This window comes from Vipera ursinii (assembly GCF_947247035.1).
Source record: "Vipera ursinii genome assembly, chromosome: 2".
Taxonomy (NCBI): Eukaryota; Metazoa; Chordata; class Lepidosauria; order Squamata; family Viperidae; genus Vipera; species Vipera ursinii.
Window position 1 is genome coordinate 188,126,162 of NC_139513.1, and position 27,951 is coordinate 188,154,112.

The 27,951-nt window shown below is 42.2% G+C and overlaps 1 protein-coding gene across 1 annotated transcript; it reads left to right on the forward strand.

The window, feature by feature from the left end:
• The first annotated feature begins 1,266 nt into the window (after positions 1 to 1,266).
• On the forward strand, positions 1,267 to 27,441 carry CTC1 (CST telomere replication complex component 1). The gene is made up of 23 exons (XM_083352829.1): positions 1,267 to 1,793; positions 3,053 to 3,296; positions 4,009 to 4,208; positions 8,391 to 8,535; positions 9,279 to 9,581; positions 9,711 to 9,839; positions 10,140 to 10,363; positions 11,838 to 12,012; positions 12,087 to 12,290; positions 12,869 to 12,992; positions 18,097 to 18,208; positions 19,145 to 19,604; positions 20,252 to 20,341; positions 20,520 to 20,645; positions 20,823 to 20,887; positions 22,290 to 22,396; positions 23,307 to 23,472; positions 24,650 to 24,727; positions 24,822 to 24,978; positions 25,183 to 25,247; positions 25,901 to 26,066; positions 26,171 to 26,288; positions 27,197 to 27,441. The coding sequence occupies exons 1-23, from the start codon at positions 1,720 to 1,722 to the stop codon at positions 27,298 to 27,300; spliced, it is 3,636 nt and encodes a 1,211-aa protein (XP_083208955.1). The 5' UTR covers positions 1,267 to 1,719; the 3' UTR covers positions 27,301 to 27,441.
• Positions 27,442 to 27,951: the final 510 nt, after the last annotated feature.

The following is a 27,951-nucleotide window of genomic DNA, read 5'->3' on the forward strand; positions in this document are numbered from 1 at the left end:
TTGATAATGTAATGAGAAAAAAATTAATTTGTCTGCTCCCCAGAAAAGTAAACAAAGCAAAGTTGCCTCTGTGTTGAACTCGACTCTGCCGATTACATGGATACAACGTGCAGGGATTTTGGCAGTGAATAGGAAGTGGCTCGCCACTGCTTATCTTCTATTATCAGCAAAGTGGGCTGGCTGCTGCCTTTTTAAAAAAACCTCATCATCAAAATCTGATTACACTGAATTTTTAGCAACATGTACGTAGCTTTAGTTTTATTTCACACTTGCAATATTCACAGTGGACTATATTACTAAATTCTCAAAAACGATAATGCATATCTTTAAATTGGGATTTTAAAATGTTTCTTAATCCTTTTTGTTTTTTATGACTTTCAGGTTAGGACTAACAATAATGGACTCTTATTTTCTATTTAGATTTTTTAAAATAAAAAGGTATTGATGGACAATAATTTATTCTCTACAGAAGATAATTTCGATAGACCCTGAATCCTCAGCATTTATTCAATCTTCCCACGGTCTCTTTTCAGAATTTATACTGGGAAACTACAGATGCGGCAAAATTCTAAACTTCGCAGTCAAGTTTTAGAGGCAGCAATCAGTTCCATCTGAAGACGTATATATTTAAGTAGGGGAAAAGGAAACTAAGGAGTCTGGCTTATTAACCAATGCAGAGGAGTCTTTTCGACCCTTATTTAGAGGGCTCTATGATAGTAAAATCTGACAGCACGTGTATTTCTGCACACTCGAAAAGCTGAAACAATCGCTTCTTCCGTCTCTTGACCTCAACTTGTCTATAGAATATTGAAAAAGTAGAGCCGACAATCCTATTTAAGTTAGGGTGCCTCCACCTTCTTGTTAGGGTGGAAGTGAAAGCTGCAACTAGAGAAAGACCCTGTTTTTCTAAGACAGATTTAGTCCATGCATCGATTTTCAACTTACAATCGATTTTAAGTTGGTAAAGATAAGTTAGTTTTCTCTATCCATACTACCTTTAAATGCACGTGTGATTTAAACCATAATAGTTTATGAAGTCAATTTAAGCAGCTTGTTACTCATAGCGTGCATCTCGTCTCGGGATGCAAGGTAACAGCCGCTTTTCAAAATGCAAAACACGGCTAGATCCCCCGGCAGGCGTCTTAACGAGCAACCGGCTGGCCCTCGGCTTGATACCGCAGTTGTGCTCCCTCTGCTTTTTCGTAGACCTTTCGTGAGTGACGACATCCGGGTAGCAGCCTCCTTCGATTTGCAACGTGCGGGCGAATGAATCGCCTGCGCCCTGGAAGTTCCTAACCGCTATTTTTTAAACATTGAAATATGAAGCAAAAAATAGCATTTCATACAAAATACTTGTAGGGGCTGAGATGGAGAGAACAGTATACTAAAAAAAAAATCAGTTCCAGGTAGTTTCAGATACGCTTAGCCAAGTTATCTCTGGTTTTGGGCATTGTCTGCGGTTTGCAGATACCCTTTTTGCTTACTGAATTCCGTGCAGTTTAGCAAGGAAGTCGTGTGCGGAAGCGTCCGCGCGGAATAACGTGCATGCAGGGCGGTCCTCCCTGCAATACCCGGCGCCTTCCTCCAACGGCCAGAAGGAGCGGGCGGTGAAGCGGTGGCTCCCGGTTCGAGAAAGTCGCGCCCCCAAGTCTCCGTTCGGACGCCCTCGCGAGTTGCGCAGGCCGCGCTTCCCGCTTTTGCAAGGGCGAGAGCAACGAGATGGCGAGCAGCCGCCGGCAGTCACTGAAGCGTTTCTGGGACCCGAATCGCAGCAGCCCAGCACGCGCCGGCAGGTGGGGGGGGGCGACAAAAGGGGGGCGGTGTCGCCGGCGTGACATTTCAATCGATCGTCCGTCTTTTTATTTTATTTTATTTTATTTTATTTTTCTTCCCTTCCACCTCCTCTCCTGCTCTCCGCTTACCAATATTCCGAGAGGAACGAGTTTGCTGGGCCAAAACGTTTGTTGCTAGTTTGTGGTTTAGTTTATTGTGCGAGGACATCTAGCGTGATTAGTTTAAGGCAGGGCTAGGCAACCTCGGCTCTTTTATGACTCATGGACTTCAACTCCCAGAATTCCTGAGTCAGCTATGCTGACTCAGGAATTCTGGGAGTTGAAGTCCATGAGTCATAAAAGAGCCGAGGTTGCCTACCCCTGGTTTAAGGTTACGTACTACACACGGGGGCGTAGGCTCTCAGTTTAATCCAGTAAACGTGGTTAGTCTTTTGGCGTCTCGCCGCCAGCAAGGCGCTTGAAAGCGAAAATCTCCTTCAGCCCCACCTAACTTAGTTAAGCCTCCCTTGAAAGGGTCGGATGGTGAGGGTAGTAAAGTGTTGGACAAGATGGGGTTCTACTTTGCCCTCATTCAGAGAAGTTCATAGCACGGGTTGAAAACCTTGGAAGACTAAATCTCTGGCCCCGGTGACTGACTCAGATTGGATCCTGCAACATTATCCTGGGAAACGTATATTTGCCTTCAGTGGCGATAATTATCATTCATGAGATGCACAACTAACCCTCTGCCTCAGAAATAAATGAAGTGAGCTGCGGTTTGTGACTTTTAATAAAATGTTACACTTGGGAAAAGAACAGATATGCTGATCAGTAGGAAGCAAAGTGAAATACAACCCGCCAGCATAGCAAGCAATAAAAGTGAAGAGAAAGTTTCCCTCAAGTTGAACTCAATTCCTTGTTGAATTCATGGACAAGTCTATGTTGGTTTCTTAGGGTAACCATTTAAATACTACTACTATTACCCTCTTCCGAATTTTTTTTTCAACTGTACATTTCTGAGCCCTAGAGTTTCTAGTATTTTTTCATTCAAACACAATTAGATCTGACTCTACTTAGCTTTTCAGTAATGGTTAGCTTCTGCCACTTGCTGTGACAGTTTAATAAACCCATTGTTTATAATTAATATTTTACAGATATATCTTGTTTTAATTTCAAAGGTCAAAACAATTTATATGGAGGTCTTTATTTGTTTTAACTCTACAATAACAACATTTATGTCTTCATTCTTCACTATAAATTAACATAATTATATGTTCCAGCATTACTTCTATCTCTGATCTTCAATCTCGGCATATACCTTGCTGTAGTCGTTTAACCTCAAGTTCTGATGAATTCAGAGAATGGATCCACCAAAATGAAACTATTTTGCCTGACCAGAAATATTTGGAACAATCTCATTTGATGCTCATAGGCTACTTGAGAATTGAAACACCAGGAAAAAAAAATAAGATGATGGATGGAAGTGTTTATTTGCAAGATAACACTGGAGCACTTCCCTGTGTGGTATGGCACTAAGATGTTCTGTTGCTTAGCTATCCAGTGCTGCTTAGGAGAGAGACATTACAGATCTTAGCAGAAAAAATAAAAGTGATGATTGGGGGGCCTTTAAAATTATTCTCATTATGCACTGGGATAGATACCGGGTATCCAGTTAAATAGAATATGCAGCTGGATCAAGACCAAGTCTTTTTGTTTCTTGCAATCATCAACTAACCCTGGTGTGCTCATAAACAGGAATTGGAGACATACTCCTTGATGCTTAGCATCTGATTTTTGAAGTAATATTGATGTCAAGATTAACAGCCAAATATTTTGTGTGTGTGTGTCTGTGTATACATACATACATACATATATACACATACACAACATCTGGAGGATCAAATACAGTTCTAGTTATCACATGTAGTCATGATGCAGTTTGTGAGACTGTTTATTCACTTGTTTTCCTCTACTTGGTTCATTCATGCTGCTAGTAAATACACTGATGTTCAGATGAAGGAAGCTGAATTTACCTCCCTTCCTATCCAATAGGATTTTGCTGGAAATATTCAAATAACGTTTTGGAGCGGGCAACTAAATTACTGTCTAGTAGAGTCAATATGTATTAAACCTGAATGGGATTAGCATGATAGGTATTTCTATATGCATCTACAAGTTTCAAATAAAGGCCATTTAGCCTTTGTATAGCTAATGTCACTTTTTCTCTTTTGGGCAGTTCCTGCATTTTAAGCTTGAGTGGCTAGAACATCTGTCACTCTTCCCTAGTTGGATATATGTTCCCCAGATAGGCGAGGGCACAACTGGATATTTGGAGATCCTAGAAGAACCAATTCAAGTACTGTCTGGATCAGAGAAGAATCTTAGTACCATCCCTGTTTTCTACCCTGGGACAGCTGCAGAGCTACTCAGTGCCAGGTAAAGATTTACTATTATTTAGGCATTGTCAAAACTCGTCCTGCAACAAGCAGGGTAGGTGCCGAACACAGGAACGAGAGACTTCTGCTGCAGTCTAGAAGCACTTTATTCTTCAGAGCAATAGTCGCAACGAGAAACAAAGCCAGCGTTGGCTGCTATTTGCACCCAACGCTGCTATATACACATCCAAAAACCCCACCCAAACTCCACCCAAACATGCCTCCGCCCTCCCATTCCCTATAACTTCTCCACCCCTCCCCTACAAGGCCTTTCGCCCGTCGCTCAGGCAGGTAAGGCCCCCCCAACGTGTCGCCACCACCGTGCCCTTTTCCCTCACCCACTCCCTGCTGCACCCACCCCCGAAGCCCCCTGTCACCCAGCCACCCGGACACCATAGGGGGGAGGGACCCATCCCCTATCGGCGTTGCCACACGGTCCCGCGCAGGCATGGCGTCGGAGTCCTTCCAGGCCGCAGAGACATTGGGCCGGCTCAGGCCTCCGCCGGGCAGGCTGCAGGCCGGGGTCCGCTGCTCACACTTGCCGCCGGCCGAGCACAGCAGCCGCGGCGCATTCCGAGGGAGCAGAAGCCGCGGCGCAGGTCCCGGAGCCGTCCGAGTCGGGGAGCCGCGCGCAGACGCGCCGCAGGGCGAGGCCGGCAGCCGCGGCGCGTCTGGAGGCACCAGAAGAGGCGGCGCGGGCCCCGGAGACGGCCGAGCCGGGGAGCCGCGCGTAGTCTCGTCGCCAGGCGAGGGCCGCAGCAGCGGCGCATCCGGAAGCGCCAGAAGAGAAGGCTCGGGTCTCGGAGCCTTCCACGCCGGGGAGCCGCGTGATGACGCGCCGCCGGGCGCTGGAAGCAGCCGCGGCGCGTCCGGAGGCGACGGGGGGAGCGTTGCGGGCCTCTGGACTCGCCGGACCATGCAGGAACCAGGTGGGGTCGGTGGGAGGGAAGCCGGGTGTGCCGGGGGGGTGGAGGGCCCCCCCCTCGTGTGTCGGGCTGCCGAGGCCCGACATGCTGCCCCCTCTACCAGGGGCCCACCTGGAATGCAAGGAGAGAGAGGTAAGCAATCCGTAAGGTGATCAACTGTCCCCCCCGAGGTCTCCCCCGGCTGCCCCGGGTGTTTCCGGTGGAAAGCACGGAGAAGGCGTGGTGCACACACATCCTCCTTCCGTACCCAGGTGGCCTCCCCCATGGGGTACCCCTTCCAGAGCACCAAGTATTGCACCCGCCCCCTTCGTTTTCGGGAGTCCAGGATCTCCTGTACCTCATAGTGACTGCCCTGTACAGGTCCCGGGCCTCCCACCCCTGCCGCCGCGGAGGCGGTCGTAGCAGGCTTCAGCAGGCCGCTGTGGAAAACGGGGTGTATCTTTCCAAGTAGAGGAGGTAGCCGGAGTCTGACGGTGACGGGATTGACTACCTGTATAACTTGGAAAGGTCCGAGGTATTTGGGCCCTAGCTTTCTACATGGCACCTGCAGCCGCAGGTATTTTGTAGAGAGGTAGACGAGATCACCTACTTTGGGAGGTGCGAACGGCCGTCTTTTCCTGTCCGCCTGCTCTTTGTATGACTCTGCTGCTCGCTCTAACGCCTTCTTAGCTACCCCCCACACCTCCTCCAACCGGTGCATCCACGCCCCAGGTGTGCAGGATGCTGGGGCCCCCTGATCGCACCCTGCGATAGGAACAAACTCGTAACCAGATACCACTTTAAAGGGGGAGAACCCAGTGCTGCTATGCACTGCGTTGTTGTAGGCAACAACGTGTCGCCACCACCGTGCCCTTTTCCCTCACCCACTCCCTGCTGCACCCACCCCCGAAGCCCCCTGTCACCCAGCCACCCGGACACCATAGGGGGGAGGGACCCATCCCCTATCGGCGTTGCCACACGGTCCCGCGCAGGCATGGCGTCGGTGTCCTTCCAGGCCGCAGAGACATTGGGCCGGCTCAGGCCTCCGCCGGGCAGGCTGCAGGCCGGGGTCCGCTGCTCACACTTGCCGCCGGCCGAGCACAGCAGCCGCGGCGCATTCCGAGGGAGCAGAAGCCGCGGCGCAGGTCCCGGAGCCGTCCGAGTCGGGGAGCCGCGCGCAGACGCGCCGCAGGGCGAGGCCGGCAGCCGCGGCGCGTCTGGAGGCACCAGAAGAGGCGGCGCGGGCCCCGGAGACGGCCGAGCCGGGGAGCCGCGCGTAGTCTCGTCACCAGGCGAGGGCCGCAGCAGCGGCGCATCCGGAAGCGCCAGAAGAGAAGGCTCGGGTCTCGGAGCCTTCCACGCCGGGGAGCCGCGTGATGACGCGCCGCCGGGCGCTGGAAGCAGCCGCGGCGCGTCCGGAGGCGACGGGGGGAGCGTTGCGGGCCTCTGGACTCGCCGGACCATGCAGGAACCAGGTGGGGTCGGTGGGAGGGAAGCCGGGTGTGCCGGGGGGGTGGAGGGGCCCCCCCTCGTGTGTCGGGCTGCCGAGGCCCGACAGGCATATTGATCACTCCTCTCCCTAATCTCATCCATTTCCTTCCTTAATTGTTAAGAAAGTGAGGATGGAGACATCTTAATTTAAATGCACATTTTCCAGGAAAAGGTGTGGCTTCTTTAAAGGGATACACATGGGTGCAGCATATATCTCTTTATCTGCAGGTATTCACTTTTGTGTAACTTCTTTTTTTAAGTTTTATTAATTTTTAAGAATTACAATCTTTAGAGCTTAGTAAACAATACGTTGTCTGGGTTCACATATTTAACATTAACTTCTTCAGTATAAGTCTATTCAGTACTGCACAATCCAGTATTTTTTTCCCTGATTCTCCTTTCCCCCCCCCCCCCATATTTTTTCCATTTTCCCTTCATTACACAATTTAATTTAATTTAATTATGGGACTTATATGCCGCCCTATCTCCCAAAGGACTCAGGGCGGCTAACAGCAATAAAAACAACAATAAAAACAATGAATACAAATATTAAAAGAAATTAAATTTTACAAAGCCCTACTAAAACCTGTAAAAATTAAAAACATGATTAATTCTTGGTACTATTGATATATACAGAGTTAGATGTAAACATCTTCATCATATTTTGCTAATATACAAATAATATCAATTCATTAAAATCCTGTTTTTCATGCTCTTGTTAAGGTTTAATTTCCCATCAATATTTAAAGTATCTTTATCAGTTATGATTTTCTCAATGTTAATTGCATTTATATAGCTAAAAATTTTATTCATATCAATCTTATTTTCATATTTCCTATATCAAAAGAAGAGGGAAAATAATGCTATTTTAATTCTAAATCATAAGTCAAGGACTATCTGTAATGGAACAATAATGGCCATTACCCTCTGTTGCTTAATGACCACAATGAGGACTGGTAACTCGCTAAGTGATAGTCATTAAGCAAGATATAATATGATCACAACTTGCAATTTTACTCTTGGTTTCTGTATTGACTGTTCTTGTCTGAAGCCAGCTGTGAGGCACACAAAAGGCAACCACTTGACTATGGGATGCTGCCAGTCGTTAGTGCAAGAACTGATTGTAAAGTTACTTTCTCATAATAATAACTTCAAATGGTTGTTAAACAGGAGAGTGGTTAAGTGACGATTACCTGTAATCTCATTAACTGCCAATAATGGCCATTGCTGCTGGGTCAGTTACCTCATTCAAGGAACAAATAGAAGAGATAAAGAAAAAAACAAGACTCCCAGAATCCAAAGGGACCTATTGAGCAATTGAGATGGAACTAGAGTCTCTGGAACTTGCGCAATAATGTGCCTAAATGAGGAAGCATTTGTGGTCTCAGGTGCCTCAGCCAATTGCTGCAAGATTTCAGTAGGCTGCTCTTTTTATAAAACAGTGTTTGGTAGCTTCTTTTCATCTGTAGTATAATTTGATTAGTATCAGCCGATGGATTTAATTTACATCCTATACTTTGGGAATAACCACTAAACATCTACATTCACCCTACATTTGGGAGGTAGGTCTGAATTGAGGGAGGTCAGGCCTGGAACATGCTAATGAAATTGTAATACTGGTAATTAATATTCATAAATCATAAGTTGTTTACAGTAAAAGAACGAGATTGCATTCATGTCCTCTTTGTGAGATTTTTGGCAGCATCTGATTGCCCATGATTAGAAACACAATGCCTTATGAAATGTACATTTTGCTGATCTGCCAGGACTCTTTTTGCTTTTTTTAGGCCTCAGAATAAGAATACAGCGAAGGTGAATGTGGCAGGTGAACTAGTCAGGTTGACTACTATTCTCTATTTCAACCAAAAGACTTTCTTCTTCCTCTTCCTGAAGTGTTTTAGTTCGTCTGCTTGTGTTCCAGTGGTAGTACAAGTATGTTTATTTACTGTATGTTTATTTTATCCTTTATTCAAAATAGAGCTATGCCTTTTCTTAAATTTCTACAGAGAGGTTGGTTGATGAATAACCACCATGACCAATTATGTGGTTCATAGGCTGAGATATACTGTTTTTGAGGAAGTAGAAGCCAAATTGGTCTGCTAAGATTTTTGGAGGATAATGATGATTTTGCTAATCATGCATCACAACCAGTGTGGGTTGGTTTTCTTCATTATTAAATTCCTATTGGGCTTGGGAATAGCAATAGCACTTAGACTTATATATCGCTTCACAATGCTTTACAGTCTTCTCTAAGCGGTTTACAAAGTCAGCATATCGCCCCCCACAATCTGGGTCCTCATTTTACTGACCTTGGAAGGATGGACGGCTGAGTCAACCTTGAGCTGGTGAGACTCAAACTGCCGAATTGCCAACAGTCAGCAGAGGTAGACTGCAGTATTGACCACTGCACCACAATGGAATAGTAAAGGTAGCATCTAATTATACATGGATTGCCTAATAGTACTGCTTGTACATTACATTGCTCTTTCTCTTAAAAGAGCTCATACAATATACTGGAAGGAAAATCAATAAAGCAGTCTCCAGTGACAATGTGGAATAGGCCTTCATTGATACTAATGTCATATGTACTTCAAGTGACCTTAGAATCAGAAAAGCTCCACAGATGTTCTTATAGGTGCTGAATTTTGACATTTTCCCTGATTTCTCTATCCTAGAAGGCTCCCCACTTGGTTTGGCATCATGCACTACAACTGGGGCACAAATATGTCCTAACTGACTTGAAGATATCTTGCCTCAAAAGTGCTGGACAGAATGTTTTCAGAGCCAGCTCTTCATCATGCCTTCTGCCTTACTGCAAAGAACAAACAAAGGAACAATGTCTAGATGTAACTTCACAAGGACGTTCCTTGGCACCAGTTTCCACGATGCCTTCTATACAGCCTAAAAGTTTATTCAAAGTGCAGAAGGAAGAAATTATACTGGGTTCTGTTAGAAAATCCAAGCTCATCTCTTATACTGTAAGTAAATTGTGACACTTATACAAAGAAAACTTTGTTTTCAACCTGCACTTGAACATTTCTTCAGACATGACTCTGGTAAGCATTACAAACTATCTATAGCATAACCTTTCATTATTCTCTTTTCAGGGTACTATCACTCAAGTGTTAAATGCCCAAGCTGGCCTCTATGAACTAGATAACAAATACGTACTTTGTCTTGCTTATCGGCAGATGTTGAATACTGGCTGTGGATTCCGACCAGGAGCATGCATAGAGGTGAGTTGGCTTGGAGTAGTTTACAGTCTCCATTAGAAATGCAGTTTTAAAGAAAGTAGACTGTCTGAAAAGAAGATAAGAGATAAGATAAGAGGCTGTTTCCAGCTACAGTGCAGTTATGCCAGGAGAGGTTTCTGATTTAAAAGCAAGAAATCCTTATTGGACAAGGATGCATTCTGATGAGGATTGTGTACTATGTTGCCCAGTTAGTTTCCTGACTGACTGTAAAGCCAATTATTGTGTGAAAATTGTTGGAAAAATTTTTAAATCTTCAATTTTTCTTTATGCTTTACATGTTAGCTCCGAGATGTCCATCTTTTGGAGATGCCTTTACCTACTATTCCTGCTGCTTTTGGAGCTTGTCTACATACTACCATTGTGCTAAAGAGTTTTTCAGTATATAGCATATTACATCAACCTGTAAACTGCTTTGGAAATTATTACCTGCAACTACTCTTGCGTTATAATTTAAGCCTGTCACTCTATCTTTATCTGGTCAACTTGCTGGAAATATTTGAACAAAGGTGTGTGTGATTAAAATCAATGGCCTATGATAATATGAAGTTGTATAACCTTTCTTCAGGCATACACTTAAGGCCTGATACTAATTTTCTATAATTTAAGATAATTCTTTTTTCCTGCAGTTTAAGACTAAAAGGGTGAATATGTGCAATCCAATGCACATATGCAGAGAGGCACATGTAGGCACCTCTGCAATTACAGGTTGCATACAGTCGCATGCAAACTGAGTCCCCAAGAATTGCAGCCAGGATGCAAGTCTCCATGTACTCTGGTCAGAGGCTGTGGAACTCCCAATACTACAAATACAGGCCCAAGAAATAAGGTAGCAGTTTCCGGACAGACAGCTCTCAGTGTGAGTGAATAGGACAGTAGCAGCGATTTTTGGCAGAGAACAGGTTGCACTAAGAGAGTTTGAAGCTCTGACAGGGAACAAGGAAAAAAATACTTCAATTCATAAAAGATCCAAAGGTGCTTTTTCAAAAGGCAACTGGGCTTTGTTTTTCCTTGAAGACGTTTCTCTTCTCTTCTAAGAAATGTCTACATTTCTTACTGAATGGTGGAGGATGGAAGGACGTATATTCCTTGCAGTCATCTGGTCATTAGCATTCTTTCTGAGAGTTGTTGAGGCCACTTGGAAGTTTATTCAGAGTCACCTGAATAGTGCAAATGAGTGTGGAGCCTTCTTAATTCTCTGAGCTTCTTAAATCTCTTACCATGATGTTTCCTACCTGACTTGGTAATGAATACAGCCAAGCTCAGAGAACACCAAGGACCCCACAGTTCAAACCTACAAAAGCAAAGATCTGTTATTCTAGAATGCAGAATATAAAAAGTGGATTTAAATTATGTGGCAGCAACCTCCAGTCGAACATTAAGAAAACCCTCCTAGAGCAGCTTGGTAGTAAAACAAATTACCCAAATTACCTTTTGTTAGTTGTATCCAAGCATAAGACAACCCTTTTGTGGATGTTTTTAATCTGGATTCCTCCACTGAGCAGATGGTTGGATTTCAGAGCCTTTGTGATCCTATCCAAGTCTGTGATCCTATTCAAAGAATATCCAAGGCCTAGAATTTCCCTATATTGTATCGGCCCAGAGAAGCATTTTTCTCATATGTTGGTGAGTAGTAATGCCTAAATTATAGGAAGCGATTATTATACACAATACAAATATTGAGATAAATTTTTAGTACTTATCAATCCAGATTTGTTTGATTTTAATATTATTTTAGGCTCATAGTCACTAGTAATATTGGCTGAGTTTGTTGGAGTTGAAATATAGAGCATCTGAAGAGCACCAGATTTTTTGGGTACAAGGAATAAATAATCTCAAGAAATTATGTTGTAAATTACTTTGAATTTGTTCTTTGTCCTGTTTTATGTTCTTCTGATTTTTCCCCCTAAATTTTCTTCACCTGAAATTCATTTCCCTTCATTACATCTCCGAAGAATGTCATGTTATCTTAAATCTTTCTAGGTTCTGTTATTTCACTCAGCACCAAAAAATGCAGCTTTGCTTTAGCCATCATTCTCAAGAACTAATAGAGAAGTTTATTGTTCCTATTCTGAATTCCCTGCTGCTACCCAAGAAGCAGGAAAGAAACTTGCACGTAGAGATTCTGGCAGAAAAGCACCACTGTCTCCTAGACCAGGTAATACCTTTTTCCATAATCCTGTGGATTTATCTTCTATGTGGAGATAACTTAACTCCTAAACCTTTTCCTAGTACCAGATTCTGGAGCCACCGTGTCAGATTCCACATTTTGTCCAACTGTATAGTATGGTTGAGAGGAGCTGCTGGGAAAGCTGTGGTCCACTGCAGCAGTTGCATTCTGACTCAAAGATCTGCAACCTAAATATGCAAGAATTAAATTGCACATTGGCCCAGAACTACTGCATTTTGTCAGCTGAATGTTTTCATCCACCATTGGTAAGTATGACACTTATCTTCTCAAAGATTGAGAGAAAGAATAGTCTTTTGATGTATACTAAACTCAGAGAATAAACATGTGTCCGTGTGTGTTGAGTCCTGGCAAATACCAGGACAAGTGCCTGAAGTTTCTTGACAAGATTTCAAAAGTGATTTGCCCTTGCCTCCTTCCTAGGACTGAGAAGGAGCAAAAGTCAACCAGCTAGCTGTGTGTACAACTACAACTCACTGTCTCCAGGTTTCTAGCCTAAATATTTTAACCACTACATCAAATTAGTTGTCAGGCTTGCCCCAGCTAGGTCCCTAGGAAAGAAAGACCCTCGATTCCATTTGATTGAAGTGATAGGTTCTTTTACTAAGAATTAGTGTTTGCAAACAAAACAACTGATGACAGAATTCCAGAGAAGTATCAAGCTGACATTAGTTCTCTGTATTGTAAAAAGTTTTGTGGTTTAGATACTCCTAGAAAAATAAACAAAAGAGTATTCTTATAAGGATCGAACATAATTAATGAATAGTTGTATTCTTTTCCTGTCAATGGCTAATAATCACCTTTTATTTTTGGGGTGGGAGGATAGCTGTTGCTTGGAGTGCTGGAGTATTCCAGTAGTGGTTCCCTCCAATTACGAGACAGAAGTAACAGTCTTCCTTGTATAATTTTCCACAAAGATTGCAGACCATTCACTGACACATCACTAATAGGTATGTTCATTGTTTATTTGACTGAGTTTTATCTATAATTTGAGGGAAATATAGAATAATGGCCACTTAATACTAATTAATATTAAAATGAAGCTACCCATCAGGTTGTCTGCCTGGTAGTCTATGCAATTTTAGCTGATAATCTTATTTTTTGTATTCCTATTTAGTTATTTGAATTATACTGTTTATGTAGCTAGGAAAGAGGGTTATCAGCAGACTTGTTTCAAGTATCAGCAGACTTGAAACACAAGTTTGCAGAAGTGCAGTTTTTTTTTAAGGAAACAGTTTTAACCAACTCTGCCATAAATAAAATGAAAGTATTCTCTTTCTTTTGTGAGATGATTTTGGAGAAATTTCTTGTGATCTAGGGACCTACACAAGCCTGAGATTTTATTTAAAGCCGTTTTAAAGATAAATTTTAGTTGAGAGTGGAAGCCTCTCAGGGTGTACATACATAAAATGTTCAGCTTTATTTTGATGCCCAACAGTCAGCAGAGTGAAAATAGTTCTTCTGCAAGCAGTGTGCTATTTGCACAGTATGCTATATGGAAGTGAAAGTAGCTGCTTCTGAATACTGATGAAGAGGGAAAGAGGGGCAAAAAATGTTATTTGGGCAGTTGCACCAACAGCATGTGAAGAAGAGAAGTTTCTTTTTTTTATTAAAGAGTTTTACAAATATATTTTAAACATGAATCTCATCCCTCCCCCACCCCCTCCCAGTTTCCCCTCCCCCCCCCCGACTTCCCAGAGCATAATACAGGGTATTGACCCTAACAATCTTAAACTATAATATGTTAACTAGCTATAATAACACTTTAAATCCTATCGCACTTTAACTCTCCTTAAAAAATAACTAAATAACAAATCTTATAAATCTAATACTTATTCAAATGCTAAATGAAACTTTTTAGTCCCATATTTATTCTGAATATAATCAATCCATCTTCTCCCTTCCAAGATATATCTTTGTTGAGAATGATCCTTCAAATATGCTGAAATTTTTGACATTTCTGCCAGGTTCGATACTTTTAAAGTCCATTCTTCTATAGTAGGCAAATCCTCCTTCTTCCAATATTGCGCTACCAAAAGTCTTGCTGCCGTTATTAAATTCAGCATCACTTTTAGGACATGACAATAATTGAGTACCACCAGTGCTTAGCAAGTTGTCAAAAACTAGATGACTAAAAAAAGAGGGGGAAGATTTGGGGTTTTACTGATTAGATTCATTTGTTGTTATAGAAATGGCTAGTTTATAATATTATGGAAAAGTAAAAAGTTGAGGTTCAATGTTAATGCTTCCTTATACTGCAACAGAGAAAGTCTATACTTTTTCCCTTCTCCCCCTCACTTTTGCCCCCTTTTTCCTCCCCACTGTGTCCTACTATTTTTTTTTGTATTTTTGTATTTTATTCTAAAATTAATAAACTATTAAGCCCTGCCTGAGCTTCTCGATGTCCTCTCTGGGTTGGTGGTTGAGTTCCCGAAACTTATAGTTTTGGGGGACTTCAATCTACCATCTCTAGGAGGATCATCTGAGTTGGCTCGGGAGTTCATGGCTTCCATGACGGCCATGGACCTGACGCAAGTAATTTCAGGACCGACTCATGAGGGAGGCCACACCCTTGACCTAGTTTTCTTATCTGGTCGGTGGTTAGATGATCTTGGTGGGGGCTCCCCAATTATTATGCCCCTGTCATGGACCGATCATCATCTCCTGCGGCTGGTCTTCCGCTTTGCCACCCCCCGCCGTGGGTGTGTGGAACCAGTTAGATGGTACCGCCCCAGACGCTTAATGGATTCCGTGAGGTTCCAGGCAGCGCTGGGGTCCCCACCTGCCTCCCCCACTCACAGCTCGGCAGATGCCTTAGTGGAAGCTTGGGAAAGGGCAGCCACTGAGGCTCTTGATCGAGTTGTACCCTTGCGGCCCCTGACCCGATGCAGATCCCGTCGAGCTCCATGGTTCTCCGCGGAGCTCCGGGAGATGAAGCGCTGGAGACGGGGCCTAGAGAGCGGTTGGAGGTCCAGCCGATCCGAATCCGACCGATTGCGACTAAGAACCCATATTAGGTCTTATCTCGCTGCGATAAGGGTGGCGAGGTCTAATCACTTCGCTACCCTTATCGCGTCCGCAGATAATCGCCCGGCCGCTCTGTTTAGGGTGACTCGCTCCCTCCTTAATCAGGAGGTGAGGGAGGAACCCTTGCAGGGTCGTGCCGAGGAGTTTAACAACTATCTGTCGGACAAAATCGCTCGGATTCGGACCGGTCTGGACTCTGACTGGGCAGAGTCTGGCGATCAGGACGCGGGTGGTCTTGTCGATATCACTTGGGAGGAGTTTGATTCTGTGACTCCGGAGGAAGTGGACAGGATTATGGGGAGACTGAGCTCCACCACATGTTTATTGGACCCGTGCCCTTCCTGGCTGGTTTATGCAGCCCGGAAGAGGACACGCAGCTGGTTCCAGGCAGTTATATCTGCTTCTTTGAGTGAGGGTAGCTTCCCTGCCGTCTTGAAAGAGGCGGTGGTGAGGCCCCTCCTCAAGAAACCTGCCTTGGACCCAGCTGTATTGAACAACTTTCGTCCGGTCTCCAACCTTCGCTTTCTTGCGAAGGTTGTTGAGAGTGTGGTGGCGCATCAGCTCCCTTTGGTCCTGGATGAAGCGGATTATCTAGACCCGTACCAATCGGGTTTCAGGCCCGGGCACAGCACGGAGACGGCATTGGTCGCGCTGGTGAATGATCTCTGGAGGGCTCGGGACAGGGGTCATTCCTCTGTTCTAGTCCTATTAGACCTCTCAGCGGCTTTCGATACCATCGACCATGGTATCCTGCTGCGGCGTCTCAGGGGATTGGGAGTGGGAGGCACGGTTTTACAGTGGTTCTCCTCCTATCTCCAGGGACGCTCGCTGTCGGTGTTGACGGGAGGGCAGAGGTTGACCGCGAGGTCTCTCGTTTGTGGAGTTCCTCAGGGGTCGGTCCTCTCGCCTCTCCTGTTCAACATCTATATGAAACCGCTGAGTGAGATCATTCGTGGCTTTGGAGTTGGGTATCATCAGTATGTTGATGATACCCAGCTTTTTCTTTCTACCCACCCCAGTGATGCCCTCAACGTGATGTCCCGTTGCCTGGAGGCGGTTCGGGTCTGGATGGGGAGGAACAGACTTCAACTCAACCCCGACAAGACCGAGTGGCTCTGCATACCTTCATCCCGGGTTTATTCGGATATTCCATCTCTTTCTATGGGGGGTGAATTATTACCCCCCGTAGATAGGGCTCGCAACTTGGGAGTCCTCCTAGATTCGCGGCTCACCTTGGAAGATCACATGGTGGCTGTGACTAGGGGGGCTTTTGCCCAGGTTCGCCTGGTGCGCCAGTTGCGGCCCTATCTAAGCCGGGATGATTTATGCACGGTCACTCACGCGCTCGTGACCTCTCGTCTAGACTACTGCAACGCTCTCTACATGGGGCTTCCCTTGAGGACCACCCGGAGGCTCCAACTGGTACAGAATGCAGCCGCGAGAGTTGTGTTGGGAGTCTCCCGATACTCCCATGTTACACCTCTGCTCCGTGAGCTGCATTGGTTGCCAGTTGTCTTCCGGGTGAGATTCAAGGTGCTAGTAATGGCGTTCAAAGCCCTCCATGGCATGGGGCCGGAGTACCTCAGGGAACATCTGCTGCCGGCATCAAGCTCCCTGCGCCCTGTGCGTTCCCACAGAGAGGGCCTCAGGGTGCCACCGGTCAGAGAATGCCGACTGGTGGCCCCCAGGGGGAGATCCTTCTCTGTGGGCGCCCCGGAGCTATGGAACCAGTTACCGGTTGAGCTCCGGACGGCGCCCGATCTGCGCTCCTTTCGCCGCGATCTGAAAACATACTTGTTCGAGCAAGCCGGCCTGGCCTGAGGGGGGATTGGTGGGGTTTTTTATTATTTTTATTGGGTTTTTTTACTATGTATCAATTGTATTTTAATCGGGCATGTATTTAATTATCTTTTAGTTTTTGTAAATTTCTGTGTTTTATTCTTGCCCTGTACACCGCCCTGAGTCCTCCGGGAGAAGGGCGGTATAGAAATATTAATAAATTAAATTAAATTAAATTATTACAAACTGTAGAGAAAAAAAGTACCAGTTTTAATTTCTTTGGTGACTATTCCCTTGCTGAATCACTTTCCTTTTGCACTGAGAAATGTATGATGAATTTATCCATGTTTATTAATATGCACCACTACCAGCTAGCTCAGGGGTCTTTAAACGTGGCACTTTTGAGACTTGTGGACTTCAACTCCCAGAATTCCTCAGCCCTCATGGCTGGTTGAGGAATTCTGGAAGTTGAAGTCCAAGGGTCTTAAAGTTTCTAAGTTTGTAGACTCCTGAGCTAGCTGGTTGGCCCTTCTGAGCTCTTCACAGTGTAGTAAAAATGCATCCCCCCAATCCCTTCCCTGTACCCTTAAAGACATAGTAATCAAGTGCAAAGCAAGAAAATAAACTCCTGTTTTTTTTTCTCTTTAAGCTGCCTCAGGGTGTCATGTGTCACAATGTTGCAATCACAGATAGAAAGCTGCTGCAATTGGGAAAAGCTTTAGCTTTAAATTAAGCCAGTTTACCTTCAAACAAAACTTTCTAAAAGCCATACAGAGACTCAATTAAAGGGGGTAAAACTAATTACATTTGTTTAAAGGGATTAAACCTTTCCCTGTTGTCTTTTTTTCCACCTAAACCACCTCCTTTTATACCCTCCCCTTGCCCTTTTTCTTCAGTTCACCTCCAGAGCTGTTTCTGGAAGTGCCAATCAGATGGAGCCCTGCCAGCTCCCGGGGCTTCTGCTGAGCCCAGACAGTCCTACAGTTGTAGTTGCCTCTCCCTCTCTCCCTCAGGCTCGGCTCACTTAGGCTCATTCCCCTCCCCTGCTACACTTGGCTAACAATCACGTACCACCTGCCATGTGGCAAAGTACCACAAGTGGTACGCGTACCACCAGTTGAAAAGCCCTGTCCTACATCACCTCTGCTAAGGTGGGTATTGAAAAATGTTCCTTCTGCTCTCTGCTATGTTTTTTATAGTAGTCAACTTTGCTTATTACTGATAATTTCATTTTTTTTTCAACTACAGGGTGCCTCCTCCAGGTGAATATTTTTCAGCTTGTTATAGAGCAATTTCCTCAAAATGACTTTTCTTCTTCACAACAACCAATTACAGCCAAGCATATAAAGAAAAAGAAAAGGCAGGTGTCCTTTTTTAAAAAACTTATGAAGTTTAAAAACAGCAGAATCATAGAACAAGTCAAAGGTGCAGATAAAAAAAATCAAATGTAAAATATTGTTTTAGAACTATGAAGAAAGAAACCTAATATGAATAATTGTACTAATATGGCTCATGTTTAGTTCATTAAATTTTGAATATTTTCCTTTATTCTGATTTTCTCTTGATTAAAATAAAAAGTTCCATCCCAGTTGTTCTCTGTATGTTTGGAGTTTAGTGTGGTCATGTCACATTGCACCTTATAGCTGAATCTTAGCAGTGAAGTTCCATTCTCAACTGGATCTCCCTCTGACGAATTTCCACCCATTCTGTTTCTCTTAACTTTTTAATGAAAGTAGTATTATATTCCTAACTGTGGTTTCCTAGTCTGCTCTACCTTGTAAGGCTGACACATTGCAGGTGTTTTGCGTAGATTCTAACTAAGAATGGAAATGGAGGAACAACCCATTATACTGTAGGACACGCTTTGTCTATTACAGAAAAATCATTATGATCAGTTGAGTGTCCTGATTCTGCAGTTTGTGTTTCTTTCTCCCTATTACATCTCAGTTTGGTGGGTCGAATCCCGAGTGCTGCGTAACAGAGTGAGCACCTGTTACTCGTCCCAGCTTCTGCCAACCTAGCAGTTCGAAAGCACGTAAAAATGCAAGTAGAAAAATAGGGACCACTACGGTGGGAAGGTAACAGCGTTCCATGCGCCTTTGGCGTCTAGTCATGCCGGCCACATGACCACGGAGACGTCCTCGGACAAGCGCTGGCTCTTCGGCTTTGAAACGGAGATGAGCACCAGCCCCTAGAGTTGGAAACGACTAGCACGCACGTGCAGGGGAACCTTTACCTTTACCTATTACTTCTCTAGAGCTGCAGTCATGCTACTTTTCTGTTCATCTCTTCACAGGCTTTGTGCACAGTTTTATTTTGAGGATGTGAAAGTTCTTCATATTCCTGAAAAGAGACCCCAAAAAAGTCCTCATATCTATGAACAGACCTCCTGTGATGTGAAAGACAGCGGCAGCTCAACAACTGATCTGAGACCCTCAGCAAGGAAAGCTAAAAGCAAAGAAAAGGGAATAGAAGAATCAAATACCAAGGAGCCAGAACATTTCAGGAACAGTACTGAGAAGATCACCTGTGTATCTCGTCTGTTTTTGCTGATTCAAAAGGAAGGACTTGCGTGGCGCAACTACTTCCACAATTCAGAAAGCAAGTCTGAAAATGGGAACACAATGCAACTCTGCTTTCAGGCCACAGTTTTATGGATGGGCAAACCTAAGCTATGCCACAGTCTTGGAGAAAATGAAGAACAGGAGGAACTCAAGCTTATTACTTTTGAAGAGACCAGCGAAGCCCAGCAGAAAGTAAGGGTGAAGTGAAGTGGAGAAATGGCACATGATTGCATTCATTCAGAATGTTGCATTTCTGTTCTTCTATAATCATCGTTGGGTAACGTGCATGAGATCCAGAACAAACTGAATGACATCACTTTGTACTTTTTCATTTATACTTCAGCTCTTTCATACAGAATTAAGCCCATACCTCAAAATATATTAATCAGCTCACGACTGGACTATCTTCAGACAGATATCTGCTCTTGCTCTTAGTTCAAGAAACATATAATAATTTACTCTCTTTATCATTCTTTATTCTCTTTTTTTAAGTCATATGTTGTGGTTGTCCTTAAATGGACCCATGGATGTTGTCCTTTGTTGCTTGTTATGGTTTCACAAAAGGTGTTTTAATTAAGTACTAAGCCTTTGTTGTGCCCATACAGCATTCTCTACAAATAGTAAAGACAGTGCCAATCAGTTTTGGCACATTTGGGCCACTATAAAACATGCCCAGTTTTATCCCCAGGTTTGTACATGCTGTTCTACACAAGCAAGGAACTGTAATCTAGAACTTAATCTTGCCAAATAGCATACTGTGGTTTGTTTCTCACTGCCAAAACTATGGTAAAATTTGGGTTTCATTTGTTAATGGACTTCTCAAATTATTCCCACTTCAGGTATTGTTACTGTTTTTGAAGAACTCTCTGCACTGGTTCCCATTTCTACATGTTGACCATCTGTACCAGCTCGTTCTACCTCAGTGCACGGTAAGAGTAAAATAAATTGTGAAATTTATTGCTGGGCTTCAACTGATTTACTCAGGAAGGATAAAAACCAGTGATTGGGCCTTCTAGTCCAATTTTTTGTCTTTCAAGATTCCTTGTGGTGGAAGTGTCTGGACATTTTGATTCTGCGGTAGGTCTCAGTTGGCTGTATTTTTTTCAGGATTTGGATATTTTTGACAAAAAGTGGCCCTCACTGGCTCCAGGAAACAAATCAAACTTGAGCTGTTCCTTTTTTCTGCCATTCCCAGATGGGGCCTATGTGAATCATGTGAGACGGATTTCTCAGGTAGGTTAATCTGTATTTCTTCCAGTCCTTTCTATTTTGATTTTGATTTGGGGGAAAAATGAACTAACTGAGAGTTCTAGGCATGAGTAGAAGCAAACAATTTTAATGCCAGCACAGTAGGTTCACCACGTGAAGGGGCAGAGCAATGGATGAATGTATTTATCTTTTCTTTTTCAGCCCATGTCAGACATGTTAAAAAGGGAGCAAAAAATGTTCTCCATTGCAGAAATACTCAGTCTGAGGTAAAATGTATTTTCTTTTAGTTTACTGAGAGATTTACTGTGGAAATTGTAATTATGGTCTTTAAGGAAATGAGATGGAATACAGGTACTCGTTGCTCTACTTTTTAAAAGTTGTACTTTATCTTGGCTAACAATAAAATATAAACTAATTCTGAAGCACAAGATGGGAAAGAGTTGGAGAGAGACACAAGACATATCCAGGCTGCTTGTTCACACTAAACCTAGTTTGCTTTACTTCAGTTAAAGCAAATTTTATTCTTGCTTTTTGAGTACACAAAATCATAACTTAAGATTTAGCTATCATTTACACTACAGCTAGGACATAATGGGATTCTTGTGTATTCTGACAAACGAAGTCATTGTTATTCTTTGCAAAGTTACAACTGAAACACTCAGCTAAAAATAACAAAACCCAAAGAAAGTGCTAACTTGCCCCCAGCCATTTCCCCTCCCTTTTTACTGTTTTTGCTAGAAGAAGACTCTTTGAATATGTGCATGCATGCTCATGTTTTCATGTGAGTGTGATCTGTGTATGTGAGAGAATATGCATACAGAGAAGGATCTGTGTACTGAATGGGTTTTCTTATTTTACAGGGAATTACTTTTAACAAAGTTTTTAATTCAGTTCCTGTTTCTCAGGTCCTGTCTTTCCTTAGAGTGGGGCTTCTAACACATATATAAAAATACATATATATGTGTGTGTGTATACGCTGTCCTGTGGCCGGTAACAATGGAGATCTGTTGGGAAAAATAGAAGGCATTTTCACTGTATATTTATAGATTTTGGAATTGGCGTATGAGAGACATCTATCTGACTAAAGAGTTGATTTTAGAAATTGCTGATCTTCCTTTTTAAAACATAGTTTTGCGATAGATATGATAAAAATGTTTTTAAATGTGTGGGCACAATTCATAGTGACGATAATAGCCTGATTGTTTAGTGTTAACTTACTGGGATATTATAAAAGACTGGACTTAGTTTTAAGATCTTTAGAAGAGCCCTTTGTTCCATGATCATCAAGCATACATTTGGCAGGCAAAGTCACTTTTCTTTGGATAGTGTTAGTATTTAAGAAGCCCAAATTTAGCACTTTTGGTGACTGGTTGAGAGTGGAAGCAAAGTTAATCTTAAATAATAAATATACTACCTGTATCAGTTATTTTTTCAGTATTTAAAATTAGGATGTAGACAATACCTTTTAAATTTGTTGTTGAACTGATTTTAATTTAGAAGATGCTGATATCTTACTGATTTTATTTTATTTATGTTATTTCTAATCTAGGGTTAGTGTTTTTAATCTAGAGTTATGCTTAAAACTATAGTTTATACTTTTCAGTTTACTTTAATCTCTGTTTTGGATGAAAAGCTGGAAATGTAGTAAGTTAAATGTTCCCTCATCAGCTCCAAAGGTTCTCTGGTCTCTTTTTCTGGAGAAATAATGGAAAGAACTTTGTGTGACTCTCATTCTGGAAAGAAGACAGAAACAGATGCCTATGCTCAGGAAAAAGGTAACTATTTGGAAAATGTGTAAGTGCTGAGACAATACTCTTTGTGTGTGTGTGTGTGCGCGCGCGCACACACACACACACACACACACACACACACGCCTAAGTAAACTAACCAGTCTATTCAGAATATATTGGTGAGAATTACTCTGCAAGAGGAAAAATGAATTTTCTATAGCCTAGAGCTAAAGTAGTGTTAGGGTCAACCTGAGAGCAAACTGTCTTCTACCTATTAAACTGTGATTGTGAGAGGGACCTTGGAGTCCTAGTGGACGATCACTTAACCATGAGCCAGCAGTGTGTAGCAGCAGCCAAAAAAGCTAATACAATCCTGGGTTGTATAAACAGGCATAGAATCAAGATCATGCGAGTTATTGGTACCGCTTTATAAAACCCTAGTAAGACCACACCTGGAATACTGCAGCCAATTTTGGTCGCCATATCACAAAAAAGACGTTGAGAGTTTGGAAAAAATTCAGAGAAGCGCAACTAAGATGATCAAAGGCCTGGAGACTAAAATATATGAAGAATGGCTGCAGGACTTGGATTTAGCTAGTCTAAAGAAAAGAAGAAATAGGGGCGACACGATAGCAGTATTCCAGTATTTGCTGGGCTGCCACCATGAAGATTGGGGTCACATTATTCTCCAAAGCACCAGAGGGCAGGACAAGAAACAATGGTTGGAAACTGATCAAAGAGAGAAGCAACCTGGAATTAAGGAGAAACTTCCTGATAGGACAATTAACCAGTGGAACAGCTTACCCCCAGAAATCGTGGGTGCTCCATCACTGGAGATTTTTAAAAAGAGGCTAAACAGTCACTTGTCTGAGATGGTATAGGTTCTTTTGCTTGAGCAGGGGGCTTGACTAGAAGCCCTCCAAGGTCCCTTCCAGCTCGATTCTATTCTATTTAGGTGGCCTCTTGCCCTGGAATTATACTATAAAGCTGAGCATAGCACCTACACATGATTCTTCAATTCTTCTGGATGTCTATATTCAAGCCGCTTTTGTGCCATATCTTTGGGGTTTGTTGCCTGGAGCTATGATTTTGTTTCGGGATCTACAGTGCAAAATTTCCAGGTATGTCTTGATCTCAGAGGTACTGAAGCATCATATTATTATTCATCATATATGACATTATTGATATCTGCTTGCCTTTGGTAGTACAGGTAGTTTTCAACTTACAACCATTTGTTCAAAATTTTTACTAATGTCTTGGCTATCACTTGGCTACAGAACAGAAAATGTGTTTTGTTTCACACAGAAAATATACTTTGAATTAGAAATCTTGCTATTCTGAGCTGGTTCTGATTGAATTGAAACTGAGTTGTTCTGGGCATTGGCAAAGAGACAATCTGGAGAGATTTTACAGAATAAAGCAAGACTAGTGCATCTCATCTTTTTCTCCCTTCCTTTTATAGCCTGTGCTCTAATCCAGAGGTCCCCAACTTTTTGGGCACCAGGGACCGGTTCCGTGGAGAGGTTTTTCTGCAGACTGGAGGGTGTGTGCTGCCTGCATCTCGTGGATGGGGCTTTGCTTGTTTGTGTGGCCCGGTACTGGTCCATGGACCGGGGGTTGGGGACCCCTGCTTTAGTCTTTCCAAACTATCAGCACTTTCCTTCCTCCCTTCCTCCTATCTTCTCTTGGTTGCCACTATCTCTCTCACATTCAAGTGTGATGTGCCTGACCGCCTCAGTTGCTCCCCTTGTCAGTCTTCTCAGCCTGTTTATTCTCCGGAGCTGCCATGCTTCTTCAAGCACAGTGTACCAAAATGCCCTATCAGCTCCTTTCTCTGCTCTTCTCAGTGACTTGTTAATATCTCTGGAAATTCCCTGGATTCTTCATTACACAATTTACTAGGTATAAATGGGCTCCCTGTTACTAAAAATGGTTGTGTTTTCCTTCCTTGAACTGCTGAAACACTGAAGCCACACAGTATTTTCGGGAACCACTGAAGCCACACATTTTTAATATGCACCCTGTTTTCATCAGTTCCTAAAAGTGTTGTATTGCTTCATCTCTTAGTTGGCTCAAGGAAAGACAAAGCCATCTGTCATTTTTAATAAGCAACTTGTTTGTAAGTATGGATTCCGATTTAAAATGAAAGTTAAAAGACAGAGTTAGGGAACTGAATTTGTTGTTAACTCAGGTACTGTTTGTACATACTTTTTTTTTTGCTTCTCCACGACCGTTCTCATTGGTTCTTTATCACATTTAATTGTACTACTATCCAAAATCCATCTTTTTTCATTACAGATTTGGAAATGTCTATTGTATTTTTATTGCCTCTAGTGACGTGTGTGTTCTGACTCCTCCATCTCACAATTCTCCAAAGTGAGTATCAACCTCAGAAGTTACCTTGAAACTTTTTTACTTCTCATCCAACTGCAGAATTTGATGAAAGCCCCTTTTTCTTTTTTATTTGCAGACATCTGGATTCCACACCTAAGTTTCCAATAGGTTATTTATCCAATGTACCACTTCAGCCTTTTAATATGGGCCAACCACAAGTCACTTGCCATTTGACATGTATCCTATCTTTATCCATGCAATGGTTCTGTGATCTCTGCAACATCTTCACAGAGGTATCTAATCAGCCATATTTGAATCTGGGAATTCCTAAGCTGCTTTCCTCACGTCATAATTGCTGTATTGTATTGTCTTATTCTTTTGGATGAACATATGGGTCATTCAAACTTCACACCTGTAATCTGAAATTGTACCATATACATTTTTATACTAACATGACAATTAGCCCAATTTTATCAACATATTTTCCCTCTTCCCAGGGAAGGCACAATGAATGTAAAAATTCTTGCTCGTCACATACAGGAATGATTAAAGCTACAGCTAAGTAAGTACTTGGAAAGAAATGTCTATCACTGCTAATAATTTTTATTGTCCCCATATATTCATATAGGAAAAAGCAATAATGCATATTCAAATTATACAATATAGAATGTTGAATAGTTTGCTCGTTTTGTCTATATAAGTACTTAATCCTGAAATCTGGCAACTTTTTGGTGTACTGAAATTATTTTTTGATCAAATATATTTAAAATCGAGAAGTGATCCTTAATCGTAAGTCATGATGGTTGTAAAAAGGGTTGCCACGTAAAGCAACCGCTGTGGCCCTGAAGTGAATCCATTGTTGGCAATAGGAGGATTTTGCCAAAAATTAGAAGTAAATGCTGGGTTTAGCAAAAACTTCATAAAACACTCAGATGACTGCGAGGCACTCCAAATGGCCATAAATACAGGTTGTGCACCAGACATGGTCACGTGACTGGGAGAGGGGGGCTGGCCACTGGGACTTTGGAACTGGGTCATAAGTAGCTAGGGGGGAATCTATCATAATTTTGAACAGTTGCTAAGCATCCAGTTGTAAGTCAAGGACTACCTGCTACTCAAATTATTATTTTATGACATACAGAATAGAATTACAGATATCCATTATTCTGAATGAGAATGCGATATATTTATTTTAAATCCCACTTATTATCACAGAATCCTAGTAGAAGATGGAACAAGTGAGGTTGTGGTATTTTGCAAGAACCAACAGGTGCAACAAATGTTGGGTTTGAGCCCCAAGGAATGGGAGGTCCTGCAAAATCATATTCGGATTAAGGGAAATATCTGCATTCAGCATAATGAAATTAGCACAGGAGCTAGGGTAAGTGGTTTATTTTGAATTGGGAAATTTAATAACCACTTGGATTAGGAATTTTACCTAATGGCTTTGAGTGCAAATCAAGGCTATTTATCTGATTTTGACAGATGCTGGAAGAGCAAGAAGATCTGCTCACACAATATTTGAAAAACTTATGCAGAAGTCCAGTTGTCTGTCGATCCATAGTGTTGACTTTCAGAGTGGATAGAAAATCTTCTAATACAGGTATGTTATATGTCTTCAACCTCACAGAATGCTCTCAGTGCTAAGGAAAAAACTAGATATTTTTTTTAGAAATCATGCCAACTATTCAACTATTCCTATGATATGTTGCTTCACTGTAATCAATAGAAATCATTTAACAATATAGAAATCCTGATGCCTCACTATAGTCCTCAATTTACTACTTACAAATCCCAGAAGCTACAAAATAGATGAATAAAACACCGAGGAAGTTGCCAAATTTACTTCAGTATGCCAGAAGTTTCATACCTAGGGCAGATACCACTTTAATCCCTGCTAGGAATTAAATTGAGAGATTTTAGGAGGGATATTCTAAGGCCCTGAGAAGCTGATCTGTATTACAAAATGGCTCAGGAAAATTGTTCTTACATTAATTGGAACATCAGCAGTTAGAGATGGAAAATATTGATCACTGTGTTTTGAGTTTTATGGAGTTGAAATCTAATCTGATGAAGGATAGAAGGCTGATTTATGCAAATGGAGACCATTGGTATATTGTAAAAAATACTGCATGCTTTTGTTCAGATATAGGCAAACTTAGTTCCTGATTTCTTTTTAAAAAGATTTTAATAAAGGCAATAAGTAGAATTACACTGCACATCTTAATTGGACAAGCAAAAGATGGGATGTTAAGAAATATGAAATGTAAATATGGGCCATTAAGAAATACGAAATACAAGTATGCCAAAACCTATTGCACTTATTTGTTCCTCCACTTATACTGATTTCCTTGACAGTGATGACTAAAAAAATGAAAAGGGTCCCTTTTATATCTTCTCCCCACCCTTCTCCCTAAATTCTAAGATACCCAGGAGCTGGCTGAAATACAGTGTGCTGGTATTATTTTTAATGAGAAAGAGATGTATTATAAAATTCTCTTTTTTTAATAGGGTCAGGACAATTGAGGAGGTTTTTCTGTAATGAATTAGAGTTTTTAAGTCAAATGAGGAATCGACCAAATCTGGTATGTCTTAATATCCAGGAAACAATCTGAAGAACAGGAAGAGGAGAAAGTCTAATTCCTCTGGAGGAATTTGTGTAATTCCAGTTTGTGTATGTATTGCAGGTTTGGAGATACAGTTGTTGTTAATAAGCTCAAGTATGAAAGATATTGTTGCAAACATTAAAATGTGAAAATATTTTACATAAAAAATCAAGTTTTTGCTTTTTTCATTCTTTTCAGTAAAATACAAATCAGTGTTGCCTTATATTTAAAGAGTTTGTTATTTTAACATTTGATTAAACCATATTTTGTTGCCATGATTTTACTGTTTGTGTACTAAGAAAAGTGCATCTTTATGTAAAACAGTGACTACTTTTTGCACATACTAGAATCAGGAAAGGTATAACAGATGATCAAGCAAAAGATACAGTTTCCCATTCATCGTTTCACATCTGCTTACAACCAAATAAGCATTTATCCAAATTACCTTTGCAGTTTTCTTTTCCTAATCTGCTATTACTTGCGCTATAATGTTAAGAAAATCCCCCAGAATAGCCAGGAATCCACCTAGGTTTATTACATCGCAATTCACACGTTAGGACCAAACAGAATCTAATTTGTATAGTAGTTTTTTGAAGCTGTGAGAAGAGACATTGGTAGAACAGGAGTCTTCAAACTTGGCCCTTTTATGACTTGTGGACT